The 17,067-nt window shown below is 38.0% G+C and overlaps 1 protein-coding gene across 3 annotated transcripts in view; it reads left to right on the forward strand.

The window, feature by feature from the left end:
- Nucleotides 1-1,904: 1,904 nt before the first annotated feature.
- The window catches only part of BMP5 (bone morphogenetic protein 5), a 55,615-nt gene continuing 40,452 nt past the window's right edge, over nucleotides 1,905-17,067 (forward strand). The window contains exons 1-2 of one of the 3 annotated variants that reach the window (XM_015859227.3): nucleotides 1,905-2,151; nucleotides 2,750-3,117. In XM_015859227.3, coding sequence (XP_015714713.1) covers nucleotides 2,868-3,117 — 250 coding nt within the window. In that variant the 5' untranslated portion in view covers nucleotides 1,905-2,151; nucleotides 2,750-2,867. Of the gene's footprint in view, nucleotides 3,118-4,588; nucleotides 4,868-17,067 lie in introns of those variants that run through there. The other 2 variants (XM_015859226.3, XM_085543844.1) reach the window with 2 other exon arrangements.

The following is a 17,067-nucleotide window of genomic DNA, read 5'->3' on the forward strand; positions in this document are numbered from 1 at the left end:
TCCATTGCATTAGTTTGCATCTTTGGCTATGGCTTTGTCTGAAAGTGTCAGGAGCTCTTTTCATCAACTATATGATTACCAGGTTGTCCTACCTTGTTTCTATCTAGAAAGATGTTTACAAGGTAAAAGCATCCTCAATCTTGAGGGTATGTTTGGCTTTTTCAATAGGAAGAGATTAACTAAATACAGAACTCCAGACACTCTAGTGGGATAATATAGGAAGTTTCTATTGCTGGCTGTACTGATGGGCTGAGGACTTAAATCCTCTGAGCAATCAATCCATAGGCTTTTATGAACGCTTAGGGAAAAAAAAAGAGAATATATTGCTGGAAAAGAGAAATAAACCTTGTTGCAAAATACATGATGGGCTTATTCAAAAAAGACATATGTATGGTTAAGTCTCATGTATCATAAGAACTGTCTGAGCAGAACAAGTGAAAGCAAAACAAAAACGGAAATTATGGTTTTCTCCTAACAAATATATTTTGGGGGAAAACCTTAATGAGGGGAGAAAGCATATTCTGATTTTTAGTGTTTTTCCACTAAGAATAGCCGAGCTTTTGCTAAGTAGCTTCATTGCTTTCAGCGTTAATCCAGCAGGTCTAGCATGAGATAAATCCTTCCTTGGTAGAAGCATCGTCTATTATGTGTGTTGATTTATGAGACAGAATCAGCTATATTTTAATGATAGTTGGACTGGACTGTGAATATAGTCTAGGAGTCACAATATATGAGAAAAGCTCATTTGTACTTAGTATACTAGATAAATTGTTCCTGGCTTCTTAGGGTGTGACTATACTTGCTGTCACACTCCCAAGTTTACTCAAGGACTGTGTGATTTGCTGAGTAGGTGCTAGTCATGTAAGGGAAAACCCGGCGGGATGCATTTTATATACCTGGTTTTTTCCTCAGCGTCATGTGTTTTATTAACTTTTATTTTTTTGTCCTCTCCCCACCCCCACCCCCACCCCCATCAAAGGCAAATCTCCCCAGGACGAGGCAAACTGTAGGAGTGAGAAAATGTGACCACAAACAATCTGAGCGGTATGAAATTTAACACTGTGATTTTGTCTTAGTGAGAGGAAAACACAGGTTGCTGGCTCTCCTAAAATCTTAAGCTAAATCCTAACTGCATATGTAGCAATTTTAAAATCTATTTTTCTTTCTTTCTTTTCCTTTTTTTTTTTCTTTTTCTTTCTTTTTTTTTTTTTTCTTTTCTCTTCAATTAAGCTGTTTCTTTCTCTAGTTAATAACAGGTTGTGGAATTAAATCCCAGCTTTTGATATTTACTGGGAAATGTAGTACAGTAATTTATGAGTCAAAATCTACTTTGACTAAATTATCATTGCAAATTACAATTTATGAAAGTTGTTACTCTGACCATAATTGCACTGTTGGCTATGCACAACTTGAAATCTCGCTTGCTGAATAAATTTGTTTTCATTCAGAGCGCATTCCCGGCATTTTTAGAGAAGGGTGAATCCAGTCTAACAGACAAGATTTCCTATGGAGTTTGTTAAAAAGGTCACCTTTATTTGCTAAGCCTACCTAAAATATAAGCATTTCTTGAATTAATGAGATGCTATTTTGGTCGGCTATAAGGGTTTCATATTCAAGCTTACGAAACTATAGACTCCTGAGTAGAGTCTCAGGAGCTTCCACGTTACGCCAAGCCTTCAGCTATCTACATATCCTTAAACTGCTAAATTTAAAAGTGCTTGCTTGGATATCCTGCAGGCTGCCAGGAAAGAAAAAGCAGTTGATAGGCAAATTAAGTGCATTACTGTAAATTGGGGGGTGGAGGGAGGGTTAAAGCTTTGTCTGGCAACAGAAGGGTTAAGGACTTTTTTGCTATACCCGTTTCAAATTACAATGAGAAGCCTCTTCTTTCCCAGCAGGGTTGTGCTTACATTAGTCTTTAGATCTCTCTTGAAGAGAGCTGTTATATTTGTGCCTGCTAGAGTTGGAAATAACAGTTAAGAAGCTGAAAAGGGTTGAATGGATTTACAGGCGTTTTTTTTTTTCACATAAATTCATGGCAACACATTAATTTGATTAGTACATGCTTTAGAATTACTTTACACTCAAGCGCTTCAAAAGATGTTAACGTTATCACCAGGCTGCTGGACAGATATGTGGTACACCACCAAGGTACAGATCAAGACTAATCTGTGACTCAGGATTTATCTTGGGAAGAGCGCAAGGTGTACGAAGAACTCAGAATAAGAAGGGAAGATAACTCTGGGAACTACAATGTGTCAGAAGAACAGCTCTTGCTGATACAGCTCCCCACCCAAGACCCGGTTATCTAAGGTTTATATAGGAATGCCTAGGTCAGCTGACAAAATACTGGTCTTCTGCTCCATAAATGCAGAAAAAACGATAACAACAGTGGAAAATTGGAAGTCTGAATTTCAGCTTTCTTAGAAATAACTGCAACCTGACACATTCCATAATATTTAAACAGGGTGGGGGGAGAGAAATCACCAAAGATGTTACGTTTAGAGATGACATTGACATGAAGAATAGGTAAATTTTGTTTTTCAGCCACTGGGAAAGCAGACCTCATAGGAACTCAGGACAAGTAGGAGAAAAGATTTTTTTTTTTTTCCTTGTTCTTTTTCTTTTCAAAGATGAACCTAACTGCACTCAAAGCTTTCGTGGGCTTGCTCTGGAATTGCTGGGTTCTGGTGGGTCACGCACAGGGAGGTTTAGGAGACAATCATGTCCATTCGAGTTTTATTTACAGGAGGCTGCGGAACCATGAAAGAAGGGAGATTCAGAGAGAGATTCTCTCTATCCTGGGTCTACCTCACAGACCCAGACCATTTTCACCAGGAAAGCAGGCTTCTTCTGCACCCCTTTTCATGCTGGACCTGTATAATGCCATGACAAATGAAGAGGATACTGAGGAGCTGGATTACTCACTGAAGGGATCCATGGCAGGGGAGAGCAGAGGGATGCGGAAAGGATACCCTGCCTCTCCAAATGGATATTCGCGGAGAATACAGTTGTCTCGCATGACTACCCTGGCCACACAGAATCCTCCCTTAGCCAGCCTGCACGACACCAACTTTCTGAATGATGCTGACATGGTCATGAGCTTTGTCAATTTAGGTATGTCAAAGTTTTTTTTGTTGTTCTTTCTGCTCTGTTTGATGAACTGTTAGGCTGATCTTGGAGAGCTGAGAGAGGGAAATGTCTCAGCCGGAGCGTAACCTGTTCTAAAACAGCAGAATTGGGCCCTGGCTGCTGTGCCACTTGCAATAGAAAAGTTATACTAACAGTGAAGTAGCTACGTTGTAGGTGGCCATGGAAAAAGATTTTTCTCACTGTTTATATAAAGTCAGTTTCTATAACTCCCCTCTGCTGGCTTCTGTTTTCTTTCTTTCATTGATGTAATGAAAATTCTAGCCTTAGGCCAACTAACTCCTTTTTTTAAAAAAAAATCTCAAAAAATCAAACACTTATGCCTATTGCTCAGTTATTTGCCGCACTGTTTTGTTTAAAGCTCAGACATGAACGAACAGCAGTTGTTAATATTTTAAAACACGGAATGTTTTGAAAGGGAAAAGTCAGACTATTTCTGGGGGGAAAAAAAAGAAAGAAAAAAAAAAAAAGATTTCTTAGTTTATTTGGGATTTTTTTTTTTTCTAGTGGTAAGAGTCAGATTTTTATTATCTTTTCAGCTGGCTAGCTGGATTTTATATAATCTGTTTCTGTTTCTTTGTTATTTTTATTTAATAACCACAGGCTGTGTTTTACTACTCTGCCATGGTGCTCAAAGTCTGCAACAGTTCTTATTTTCTGCCATTAATCAATTAGAGAATTAAACACCAGAAACATGCGAGCAAAGAATGCTTTTGAAAACTGTATCATATCAGACAAAAAACCTGATAAAACTAAATTATATTGGCTTCTGAGTACAATAAACATGCTTACCAGTTATGTTGTGGTTAAAAAAGCAGTTACAGATTTCTTTAATAGAAGGCAACCTAAACTTCATTAAGAAAGCTGCAAATAATTCATGAAATGTATTTACTATTTTTATAAGTAATTTAAGTGCTGCAGGACTCATAAAGCTATCTAAAAACTTCTTGTTTGATCTGAATAGTAGGAGATTTAATTGGAATCTTCTCAGTAAGCTCATACAAAATCTGATAAAATCCTGTTTTCCAGGATAATGCTTTCTGTAGAAACTTTTTAAACAATGGCGCATGTTCTGAAATACCTTCCGATTATCACGCACACTCTATACCTTTTATGTCTACCAGGTTTTTAATCCCTGCAGGAGGATTAAAAATGTTTCCAAACACTAAACTCCTCAACAGCTAAAATCTCTGGGAAAAAAAAGAAAATGACACCCTAGAGTTTAGTTGGCATTGTAATAAAATTACATTTGTTTGGCAGACTGGGGGGGTGTTTAATTCTGAGAGCTTTTTTTGTTAGGAGTAACATATGTCTGAACTCCAAATACATTTGCTTGTTGCTTTTGCTCCTGAAATAGCAGGGTAGAAGAAAATAAAATCTGTTTTTGGAAACTGTGTTACTCATCCTTAAGAAAGAATTACTTCTTATCTCTGCATTTCTTTTAACTTATCATCGGATGACTCGATCCACCCAGACTAGCTGGAATACACTGAGTTTAAAATGGCAGTGTTACAAAGAAAAAGAAGAAATGTTCTGATCTCTTCAGCATTAGGCAAGGTCTCCATCCTGCTTTTTTCTCACTTGTCTTGTGAATAACCCTCTGTGAATATGTCACAGATCATTTCATCAGTGGCACTGATGGCTGTTAACTTGGGACCTACTCTTTGATTTCAAGAAATGTCTCTGATTTCAGGAGGACTTCTTGCACTTCATGAGCGTAAGTCTCAGGGTCAGTGTCAGATGTGTGCTGGCCTGATCCTGCTGTGCTTTTGCAGATGAAACTCCCCTCTGGGAGGCTGCTGGTTTCCAGTGACTTACCTTAACTGGGAAGTTTCTAATATCGTCTCATATCAAGGAAGCATTGCCTTGATAAAGTTGTTAGGAGAAGTTATAGTCTATGTATATTTCACCTTATGTTTTGAAGCTGTGAAGAGTGGGGGGTGAGTGTGTTATTTTTCTAGTGAGTATGGTTAATAGACTCAATTGGCTTACAGGAAAAAAAGTAAATACCTGTTTTTGTTTGTGCTCAGCAAGATTAAAATATGTCTCAGCTTTTAGAGAGGCTAAACACTAATTCACTTCAAATGCCCTTCTATACTCATTGGTTACTGTGGTTTATCATATATTCCACCATGTAGCATGCATAAGAAATACTGACAACTGATGTAGATTAGCTTCAACATTTTTATTAAACAATCCTATGTTTCGGTATAATTAACATAATAACAAAATAAATCATGGAAACAGGTAACCATTTCATTTGATTTATGCCACGTGAGATTGTGACAGATGAGGGCAAGCTCTCTTAATATACAATGGGAAAAAATATGCAGTGATAAGTGAATGCTAACACTGTACCTTAAAATCAATAAATGCTGGTGCAGCACTGTAATAATTCAAAAGGTTTTAGATTTGAAGCCCTAGTCAAGTTGCATGAAATTAATCTGCACTGGAAGATCTATTCACCATGTTCATACTTGCACTCTATTAATTACATAAGGTGTAATTATGAAGCTTTATTAATCATGCTGATATTTTAAATTGAAATTTTTGCATATATTTGCAGCTAGTTAAATTATTTTAGAATAAAAATATTTAAACAAGAAATACCTAACTGAGGTGTTTGATAAGAATTATTAAGCATTAGATTGAAAAGACTGGATAGGATTAAAAAAGTAAAGTAAAAAAAATGGGCAAGAACAAATAATATTTTACTAAAGAATAAAAACTGGAATGCATCTGTTAATTCTGATAAAAAATCAACCTGTCAGAGCTGTGAATACCTCACTTTCCAAAGCAAATTTTAAAAATAATCATCAAGGGAACTGCAATTCCTCAAGCAACCAGGGAGAAAAACAAGATTGCATTTACTTCTTCTGAAGTTAAAATTGTAAACACCTGCTCCTTATACCAGAATTTCCATCCCTTTCTTTCTTGAAAGATACAACAAGACAGAGAATATGCCTTGTCCCGTGCTTTGTATAAGACTGTGTGCATTGGCAGCTCTCCATAAATATTGATGACTGTAGCAGAAGAGTTAACTGGGGTTGGTCCAGCAGTCAAAGAATAAATCTTCCACTAAATACACTGGGGTTTTCAAGGATCTGATTGTATCACCTACAAGTTCAGGACTTTGTTTTCCTCACTGGGTGTTTTTTATCCTGTTGTTATATTTTATTATATTGTTGCAAATCCCTGACTGTTTAGAGTTCTGGCATCTTCTTTTTGGCTGATCTCCTAAAATGACATATATATGATACCCTGTTCTTCGAAGAACAGACAAATAATGCTAATGTAGCACTACTCAATTTTGTGCTCACTTAAAATTTAGTTGAGAAAGGATGTTGTTAAGATAAATGTTAGCATTCCCACTCCTCACCTCTCAGGAAAAGAGAGGGCTCAAATGAAAACATAGGCATGCCCGAGACTGGAGAAACAGCAGCACTTTTTGAAACTACAGTTAAGCGTTTCAAGCACTGAATTTTACATTAGCATTAAAGTGATCATTAAATTCACTGGATGTTCATGTTCCTTCTCATGCAATTCAAATATTCTGTATTTTCACTGGTTTACAACACATCTGTGATTTTTTTTTCCCCCTAAACAGATTGTTGCATTTGCTAAACAAATTTGTTTTCTTTCACCATATTTTTCTTTGAATTGATTCATGCTCTGTATGTGATAGGGGGTAAATATATAAAAGCCTTGTGGGTTTTTTGGACACGCCTTTCTTTCTTAGCATCTGCATTAATTTCAGAAACTCAGATGTGAAGATTAGTATTACATTTGTGCCTTTGAACTGCCCTATGCTAATTTAGATTACAATGCAATATTATACAGATATTTAGAGTTTTTAATGCACCATCAAAACACCTTTTCTAATTCATACTCAGTATGATTCTGTAATTTTAATTAACATAGTTAATAATTTAAACCCACACAGTTTTTAAATCAGACATGGAAATCCAAGTGAATACTGCCTATTGGAAGCACAAAAGAATGCTCATTTTAGTCCAGTTTTTCTACTCCAAGGTTGCACACTGTCTTGTTCTTCTTTAAAACACTGAACAAATACATAAATTCACAAGATTTACAGTCCATTGTATTCAGCCAAGAATGCTAACATGGTAGAGCATAACTTTTATAGAGCTCCTTTAAGAATCCTACATTACATTAATTCACAATGAATACCTGTACAAACATTCTTTTTTGTTTCATCTGAGAAAGAAAATGTAACTAAAAACAATCAGACCTGAAGTGTATTTAGTAGCTCATCTCATAATTTAAGCTAATTCAGTTTCTTCAAGATAAAATATCACCGGTGAGGGATACTGAATGCTAAGTCATAAAATGTCAGGGATTGTAGAAGGGGAGCTGGTTTTGAAGGATACATGCAAGGCCTCAGGGCTGTTAACTTCTCCCCTCAAAGTTTAGGAATGAGCTTGCCTTCTTTCTTTCTTTCATTCTTTTTTTTTCCTTCTGTCTTTCTGTCTTACATGCTTTCTTTCTTACATTCTTTTTCTTTCTTTCTTTTTTACATTCTTATTCTTTCTCTTTTTCTCCCTTTCTCTTGTTTTCTTTCTTTAATCCCTTCTTTCTTTCTTTAATCCCTTCTTTCTTCTTTCTTTAATCCCTTCTTTCTTCTTTCTTTAATCCCTTCTTTCTTTCTTTCTTTCTTTCTTTCTTTCTTTCTTTCTTTCTTTCTTTCTTTCTTTCTTTCTTTCTTTCTTACATTCTTTCTTTCTTTCTTTCTTTCTTTCTCTCTTTCTTTCTTTCTTTCTTTCTTTCTCTCTTTCTTTCTCTCTTTCTTTCTCTCTTTCTTTCTCCCTTTCTCCCTTTCTCCTTTTCTCCCTTTCTTCCTTTCTTCCTTCTTTCTTCCTTCCCTTTCCTTTCCTTTCCTTTCCTTTCCTTTCCTTTCCTTTCCTTTCCTTTCCTTTCCTTTCCTTTCCTTTCCTTTCCTTTCCTTTCCTTTCCTTTCCTTTCCTTTCCTTTCCTTTCCTTTCCTTTCCTTTCCTTTCCTTTCCTTTCCTTTCCTTTCCTTTCCTTTCCTTTCCTTTCCTTTCCTTTCCTTTCCTTTCTTTTCCTTTCCTTTCCTTTCCTTTCCTTTCCTTTCCTTTCCTTTCCTTTCCTTTCCTTTCCTTTCCTTTCCTTTCCTTTCCTTTCCTTTCCTTTCCTTTCCTTTCCTTTCCTTTCCTTTCCTTTCCTTTCCTTTCCTTTCCTTTCCTTTCCTTTCCTTTCCTTTCCTTTCCTTTCCTTTCCTTTCCTTTCCTTTCCTTTCCTTTCCTTTCCTTTCCTTTCCTTTCCTTTCCTTTCTTTCATCCTTTCATCCTTTCTCTCCCACTCTCTGTCTCTTACTCTCCCTACTTCTCTCCCACTCAATTTCAGATATTGCTGTCTTAATTTTAACATAATGTGCATTTCCTTGGTGATTGTGTGGTTTTAGTCTGTAAAATGCAGACTTCTAGTGAAAATATTGACACAACCTTAAGTGAAGTGACAGAAATAGTGCTATCTTGCCATGGACAGAGAGATGCTATTACAGAGATAAAACTTGTTAAATAACAAATAGACTCTGTGTCATTATCTGTGGACTTGGATCAATACCAAGTAAAAATGAGAAAATATTTGTGAAGCTTTTTAAATGGCAACCAAAAGTCAATAAGATGGTGTTTTTCACTCTTTACATTAAAATTTAAAGCAGATCAGAGCAAGAGGATCTCATTTAATCTTTGTCTGAAGTACACTTCACTAATATCTTTAAATCCTAAGACTTTTTTTTTCACCCTTGATGAATTTTAGTCACCCAGTCATTGAGCTGAGATTATTTGTTGTCACCTAGGTACCCAATCAGGCATTAGAAGTAACTTTTAATAATGGAAATATTTTCTATGCTCAGATTAAATGTTAAGGCAGCTTTTTACAAGGGTTTATTTATTTATTTCAAGAACAAAAGGACTTTTCTAACTGGCTGACATTCCATAAAAATCCTCACTTGTTCTTTACAATTCATTATTCAGATATAACCAATTTCTGTGTGATGACAGGGCAAGTTGTTCAGAATAGTTTTTGATTTTGAGTTAGAAATATTTTCCATATTCCTTTTTGGAATTTTAGTATATTCTTTTGTTTTTCTATGGAAAAATGTCTATTTCTCTTTTAATTCTCTCATGTTACATGAATTTCATGAACAATGTAGTTTTTCCCTCAAAATAGGTTTGTGTTTAATCCATAAATTTCACCATCTAACAAAATACTGTTTTTTATAACTGTCAATTATTTTTTTGCCAAAGTTAACACTTAAATTCAAGCAAATTATTGTATCTACTGAGCCAAAAAAATGTCAAGCTCTCCATTAGCTGGGGCATAAAACTGTCTGACTTTTCTTGCCGACAGATTTGAAAGAAATTGCAGATAACTGAAGAGAAACTGATTTAGCAGATGGTTATACGTGCATGGTGAAAAGCTATATATATGCACGCATATATATAAATATATATTGTTAATAATATTTTTCCCATTGGGAAGAATGGCTGACCCAGTTCCGCTGCTTCTTTAGAAAGCGCTGCTTTCCAGACTAAACACAGACTTTGGGTGGGGTTGTGGGGTTTGTATGTATTGTACAGTACATATTTTCCCAGGAAAACACAATCTCAAAGTGACTCTGGCTGGCCATGAAAGAGGAGGGCGGCTCGTGGAGACGCCTCAGTGCAGAGGATGTGAGGGAGGAATCGGCCCGACATGAGCTGAGTGGAAATCCTCTTGGTTCTCCTCCTAAATCCCACTTTATATGCTTAGATAACAGGACAGCTCTGGCACATATGTGATCTCCTACACTCATTGCTTCTGTCATTATTTTCTCTGGACATTGCATTCTGCAAAGAATTTCACCATGGCTACCTGCCTTCTCACTGCCTGAGTTATGGCAGTAATTACAAGATCGGCAGTTCCTTTTTCTTCTCTATTTAGCCATGGCATCTCCTTTCAGCTCGCTTTCATGGGCCCACAGGCTAATGGAGTTTTGCAGAAAATTGATTGATTATAGTCTGATCATGCTAGGTGTCGTCTGGTGTTTCCACATAGCTGAGAATGAACAGTTTATGAAGTGCCAAGTGCAGCCTCCAGCTAAAGAAAGACTCCCCAGGGCTACAGGAGGGCTCTAGCTGCTAGCAGACTTCATAATGATTTCCCACACTTTTCCCTATCCTCTCTTGCTTGTCCTTTCCCTTGTCTCTAGCCCCCTCCGCCTGGGCAGGGTCACTGAACTTTAATTTTCTGTCAGTGGTGATCAGCTGGGGAAAGGATTAAAGGGAGAGTAGTGGTGAGAGCGGGCAACGGCGCGTGAGATGGTGGAATGAGGGGAGGAATGAGAGAAAAATGGCAAAGCTCCGAGCAGGACTCAGAGGGAATAGAGGCCTCTGCTCAGCAGGCAGCGGCTTGCAGGCCTGGGAATGGTTCTGGACAGAGGCAAAGTGTGTGCTGGGAGGCAACTGGTGTTACTGGGAGCCTCCCAGAGGTGTTGTGAAGCAGAGCATTGCATAGGCCAAGGCAATTGCAGAGGCGTGGTAGAACAGTATTTTAATGGTAGGGAGAAGAAGGCGCAAGCGGACAGAGAGTGAGAGTTGAACAGAAGAGAAAATGAGAGAGAACATTATAAATATGAATAATTTATAATTGAAAGAGAACATAGGTCTTGTTTTTCTGTTTTCAGCAAGCCTTGCAGGTGAAGGGAGTGGTTTTCTTCTTGATCCCTCATGGCAGAGCTACTACCTCACCCCCCAGCCATCTCCCCAGGCAAAACTTCTCATTCCTGCAAAATAAAATGCAGCCCTCCCCACCTCCAGTATGTGTATGCAAGGAGCACACAGACGGCTTACTAACGTTTATGGTCATAAATAACATAGAAGCTAGCTTTTAAAAACCACAGGTTAAAGGATGAGGGCTGCCATGACGCACACAGAGAGATTGAGATCAGAGGAGAAGCTAAAAGGGGTCGGGAGAAACAATGAATCCCCTTGTTCTTAGTAATATTTATGAGTGCTCCATTGCACCTAAAGTTCATATTTTATTGGCTAGGCCATGGGGTTTCCCCATTTGCTCATCTCTTAAAATAACACCCTTGGTTAAAATTTCCTATAAAACACAGAAGTGCTACAGCAGGCAGAACTTGTCAACCCTGACAACTCCATTATGTGAGTCTGTGGGTGAGGTACACCTAGCAGGAGCTGGTTTCTGTTTGGTACCAAATTATGAATTTGTTTCCATACATAAAACGACTGTGAAACAAACAGTTCAGTTCTCTGTTCAGAAACTTCCCATGATTATTAAGAGATGCTCCAAGATGTATATCTGAATTTTTAGTTTTTGACTCTTTTTTTCAGCAACTGCTCAAGTACAACAGATTGAAATCCTGACTGCTATTAAATTGATGGCATGTGTGGTATCTTGCCAGGATGCAGCTTTAGTTTTTTTCTGCTGTAATTAGAGCAAAGTGAGACAGCATTTTTTAATGAATCGGGGCATAGAAAGCTGATCAGTGAGTAATGGTAAAAGGCATATATCTGTACCTGTGAATAAGCAAACTTTTATTTAATCTTCTGAGGTAGAAATGTGAACTGCTGAAATTTCTTTAAGGTTTGTCTTCTTCTTAGCAACATTACTCATTAAGACCCCATGAGAACCTGGTTTATAAAATTCTTCTGTAGACTGCATCTTTCAAGTGGAACTGCTGTTCTAATTCTCAAAAATTTGACTACAGTCAAATTAATAAAGCTTTATTCATTTTATCATGAAAAACTGTAGCCATGATCCAGAATTGTCGTAAATTAGTATTGACTTATCTAGGTACATCCATATGAAATATTCCTTTGAAAATACAGAGGAAAAAATTTAGATGGGATATTCAACTCTAAGATACTACAAAATAATTTCAGGAAAAATACTTCATTGGGCTATGACAATATGGATAACATCAGTTTCATAAGTAGAAGTGATAAGATATGTGGCATCCACTAGTGCATGGTATATGGGCCACAGAATTCTAGAGTAATGACTTGCAAAATAAATTAGTTGAGAAGAGTAGTGTGGATAATAAAGCAGAGCAAGCCCATCATACACCTCCATGACACCTGTAGTCTGGCGATTTATGATGGCAGAGATGCAGCAGGGACATAATTCTGGGAAGGCCTTTCTCAAGGTGCCTCAGCTGGGTTATCTGTCCGACTGCAGGTTACAGAGTACTGGTGATGTAGAAGGTTTATCTGCTACAAGACAACCTGATTGCCTTGTACATGAGATGCTGCACAAAGGTCTTGCAGTGAGCCTGCTCCAGCCCCAGACCTAAACTTGAAAGGTGGACTGTGAAATGGCTGAGGAGACAAAAATGAGAAACCTGAAGAGGCTCAGAGTGTGCCTCAGTTTTTTGAACCACAGAATGAAAATGGGCAAGTAATTCTGTATTCATTTTCACTTCTTTGTGCTCTCATTCACAAGGATGAGTGTCCTTTTTTCTTTTACTTTGCAGAGAACTATAACAGCTTTTGTTTTCTTGTGAAGCCTCTTTTTACTGTGGCTGGCTGGGTCTCTGAAAGATCTTGATCCTGAGAGCATTGAACACCTTGCCTTTCCTCCTGGTGAGCTCCAGGCTTTGATAAGCCAAGGTCAGGAAGTCTTAAAAGAGACAGTTTACAAAATAAGGAAAAAGAAAAGGAAATACTGGAATTAAAGCATAAAACCTGACATTTCAGAACCGGTGTAATGCATGGTGAGCATGTGGTTAGTGTAGCTCTAGTTCCCAGAATGTGGGCTGTTGCCTCTTGGTGGTATGTGTGCATGCGTATCAGGGTGTGTGTATCGGATTGTGTATGTAATATAGAAAGCATGTAAATCTTTGCAGTTTTAGTCACCGGGATTTTTTACCCCTTAAATCATAATATTATTTCCCATCAATACTATGTGGCCTTAGCAGCTCTGACCTTTCAAGCTGCCTGTTTGGACCAGTGTTTATCAGATGACCGTTTGACCTCCTTGTTAATTGTACTTAATTACATCCTGTCGTAACATTTTGAAATAAGGAGGAGAGTTTATGGATCTGCTCCAAAGAGCTGAAGTCTAAAAGAGCAGAAGATTTCAGTGGTATGAGGTGCTGAGTAATCTCCTAGTTAGATCAGTAAGGGTTGTGTTTTGTCCAGTTGATTGCAAAACATAAACTGCTCCTTTTCTATTTATGATCACTGGCATTTCTGAGAAGAAAATCCCACAGTTTTCTTTATTCTGAGAAAGGCTTCTCTTCACTGATTCTCAGCTTGGAGCTTTCTCTTAAGGGATCGAGGAAGGAGCGAGAAACCTATCAACAGCACTGCAAGGGCTGAAGTTCACATATGATGAGACAAAAGAGATGAACCACAAATGATCTCTCTGTGGTTTTCCAAAACTTCAGAGTTCCTTATGCTTCCCGAGCATTGCTAGTTCCCATGAGTTTATTGAGAGTTGTATGATATTTCGTATGAGATGTTCTGTGAGTTAGTGATTTATGGGGACATCTAAGGTTTCATTAAAAAGCAGCAATTATCCTGTCGTTGCAGAAAAAGAAAAAAAAAGAAAAAAAAGAAAACAAATCAACACCCAGAAACAGATGCAGTTCTTCAAAATGGGCATTCTAAAGGCTCAGAAGGCAACTTCAGACACTCAATATTTTATAATGCTTTTCATATAGTTAATGTCTTCTAAAACCCTTGGTGTTGATCATATTGCTTTTCTTCTGACTAAAAATGATACGTTTTATGTGTTCTATTATTACTGTTCCATAGCTCACTTGTCATAAACAGATTATATTAAACGTGTTTTCCTAAATTAATGAACTATAGTAACAGTAAAATTATATAAACTATGATAATAAAAGAATAATAAATTAATAAAATTTTAAAAAGGAGGCTATAACATAAAAATGCAGGTGCTGTTTATTTTATTTTAAAATTTTTATATTTTATATATATAATTCTTATTTTAAAAATATACATATACACACATATATACCCATAGCTGTTTTAATAATTCAACTCTATTAACATTGGTACAGTGCCAATGAATACCAAGTGAAAATCTAGACCTAGGACTTTAAAAAACACAAAGCAAAGGAATATAGTTTCATTCTTGCTTTATTATGACCCTGATAATTTGACTTATTGGAGAATGAAGTGCCATGAAGAATTAATTGTCTGTGGAAGTGAATTACACATAATTATGGTGTTATTTTAAAAGGTCTACTGTGCAGCATGAATCACATTTTAGATAAAAAATGCTACCTTGTGCTGTGCTATGAAGCTCTAGAATGATAAAGAACTGCCCATTAATCCCTTATCATGAACTGAACAGAATTCTTGTGAAAGTTCAAAATCTTTACTAAGTCTTTTTTTTTTGCGGGGGGAAGGAATGGCTAAAACTGAAGTTCAGCTCTACGCAGTTGCATTTACACAGAGATTTCTCAATTACTTTATATTGAAAACTATCAGCAAAGATGAGAGCAATAGCCCTAGTCCTACTAGAAATAAAGTTTTAGCACAGATAGGTGCAAGTGCACATTGCTGGCTCTACACAGTAAAACACACATTGAATATTCTTAGCAGTGTTGTAATAAAAAATTGCATGGAAAATAAAAGCACTGTAAACAGGTGGCTTCTCTCTCCCTGCTCATTCTTAATATCTGCTCAGAAAGGCACCCAAATTTTGTATGAGGCACATTAGCTTAACTGATAGGAGATGTGAGAAGTCAGTGTTACAGAATATGTCACGAGCTTTGTGAGAACATCTTTACTATTTTGGAGATATGCTATTATCTATAGATAAGAAGTTTGTCAGGAACTGAAGAGATATATTATAAAACATAATGTCTATCTACATGTGAGAATTGCAGCCACAGGTGGAATTGCAGTGAGAATGTAAGAATGATTGAGGTACATCCATCTGGACATGGTCTTGGGCACTCTGCTATGAGTGTCCCTGCTGGAGCAGGGGTGGGATCAGATGTACCCAGAGGTTCCTGCCGCCCTCAAAAGTCAGTGACACAAAGAAGGTTCTTATCTTTGTCTTCTACACTGACATTAATCATTTCTAATTTTTATTTTTATTTTTTAAGTCATTTTGATAGGCCTGGATGTTTTTTCCCCAGTCTTTCCAAAATAACTTACTGTGAGGGATGCTTACCTGGTGTTGTCTTACCTATAACTAATCTGAGCTCTTTCATGGAACAAATACTTTCTGTGAAGTCTGTTTTTAATTTCTCTGACAGTGCAGACCTAATGCTGGATGGCCAATACAACTTGCAGTTCATTAACAGTCAGTTCCTGTCCTAAAAAAGGGTCGAAATATTCATTAACTTTGATAAGGTTTAAGTTTCTTTCAGGAAAAAAACACAAATGTTTTCTACTTCTCAGTGAGGGTTCTTATTCAGTATGGGGAATTATTTATAGGTGAAATCATTGCTCCTCATGATTAATTAATTATGATCAGATTAGACAACGAGTGCTGTAGAGGAGAGGGTGTGGTCTGAATTAGTGTAAGAAGCTGTTAAAACCATGGCTAGCTCCTAAACGAGCTCTCAAACCTCCCCTCTCAAAGTGACTCAACACCTCTGTCTGCTCTCCTGGCACCTCTTCCTATTCCCATTCCTCCCATTTGCCCCCCAGTCACAATGCCAAGATCCCACCCCTGCTGTGCTTTTGGCCCTGTATCTGTTTCCCAGAATGTGGGGTCTCTAGACAGGCTGTGCTGTTGACAGTAGCAAGTAGTCACAGTGCAAACCTTCAAAACAAGGCTGATGACTTCTCTAAGATGAAATACCAATCTCTACATTTCTATTTTTAGGGTAATGATTTCATTAATACAGAGATTAGCCCAGTATACATAAAGTATAAATCTGAGCCCTGATTTAAGTTGAACTAAACTAGCAAGGAACATGGTCTAAGATGTGTGAGGGCTGTTTGAAACATAGCATATCAAAATGCATTTCAGTTATGTGTAATAGGCCATTCTCAACTCTGAATGAGATGCTCCTGAGGCCTTCACAGAATCACAGAATCACAGAATTGTAGGGGTTAGAAGGGACCTCTAGAGATCATCGAGTCCAACCCCCCTCCAAAGCAGGCTCCCTACATCATGTCACACAGGTAGGCGTCCAGGCGGGTCTTAAATATCTCCAGAGAAGGAGACTCCACCACCTCCCTGGGCAGCCTGTTCCAGTGCTCCGTCACCCTCACTGTAAAGAAGTTCTTTCACACATTCGTGTGGAACTTCCTATGCTGTACTTTCATCCCATTACCCATAGCACTATCCCCACGCACTACTGAAAAGAGACCAGCCTCACCACTATGGCTCCCACACCTCAGGTATTTATAAACCTGGATCAAATCCCCTCTCAGCCTTCTTTTCTCAAGGCTAAACAGACCCAGTTCCCTAAGTCTCTCCTCATAGGGGAGATGCTCCAGGCCCTTCACCATCTCAGTGGCCCTCCGCTGGACTCTTTCCAAGAGATCCCTGTCTTTTTTGTACTGGGGAGCCCAGAACTGGACACAATATTCCAGATGAGGCCTCACCAGGGCAGAGTAGAGGGGGAGGATCACCTCCTTCAACCTGCTGGACATGCTCTTTTTAATACTCCCCAGTATTCCATTGGCTTTTTTGGCTACAAGGGCACACTGCTGGCTCATGGTTAATCTGTCGTCCACCAGGACACCCAGGTCCCTCTCAGCAGAGCTCCTCTCCAGCAGCTCTTCCCCCAGCCTGTACTGGTGCATGCAATTATTTCTTCCTATGTGCAAGACTCTACACTTGCTTTTGTTAAACCTCATCCGCTTTCTTACTGCCCAGCTCTCCAGCCTGTCCAGGTCTCGCTGAATGGCAGCACAGCCTTCAGGCATGTCAGCC

Source organism: Coturnix japonica, chromosome 3 (genome assembly GCF_054131305.1).
Source record: "Coturnix japonica strain WE chromosome 3, WE-NBRP24, whole genome shotgun sequence".
Taxonomy (NCBI): domain Eukaryota; kingdom Metazoa; phylum Chordata; class Aves; order Galliformes; family Phasianidae; genus Coturnix; species Coturnix japonica.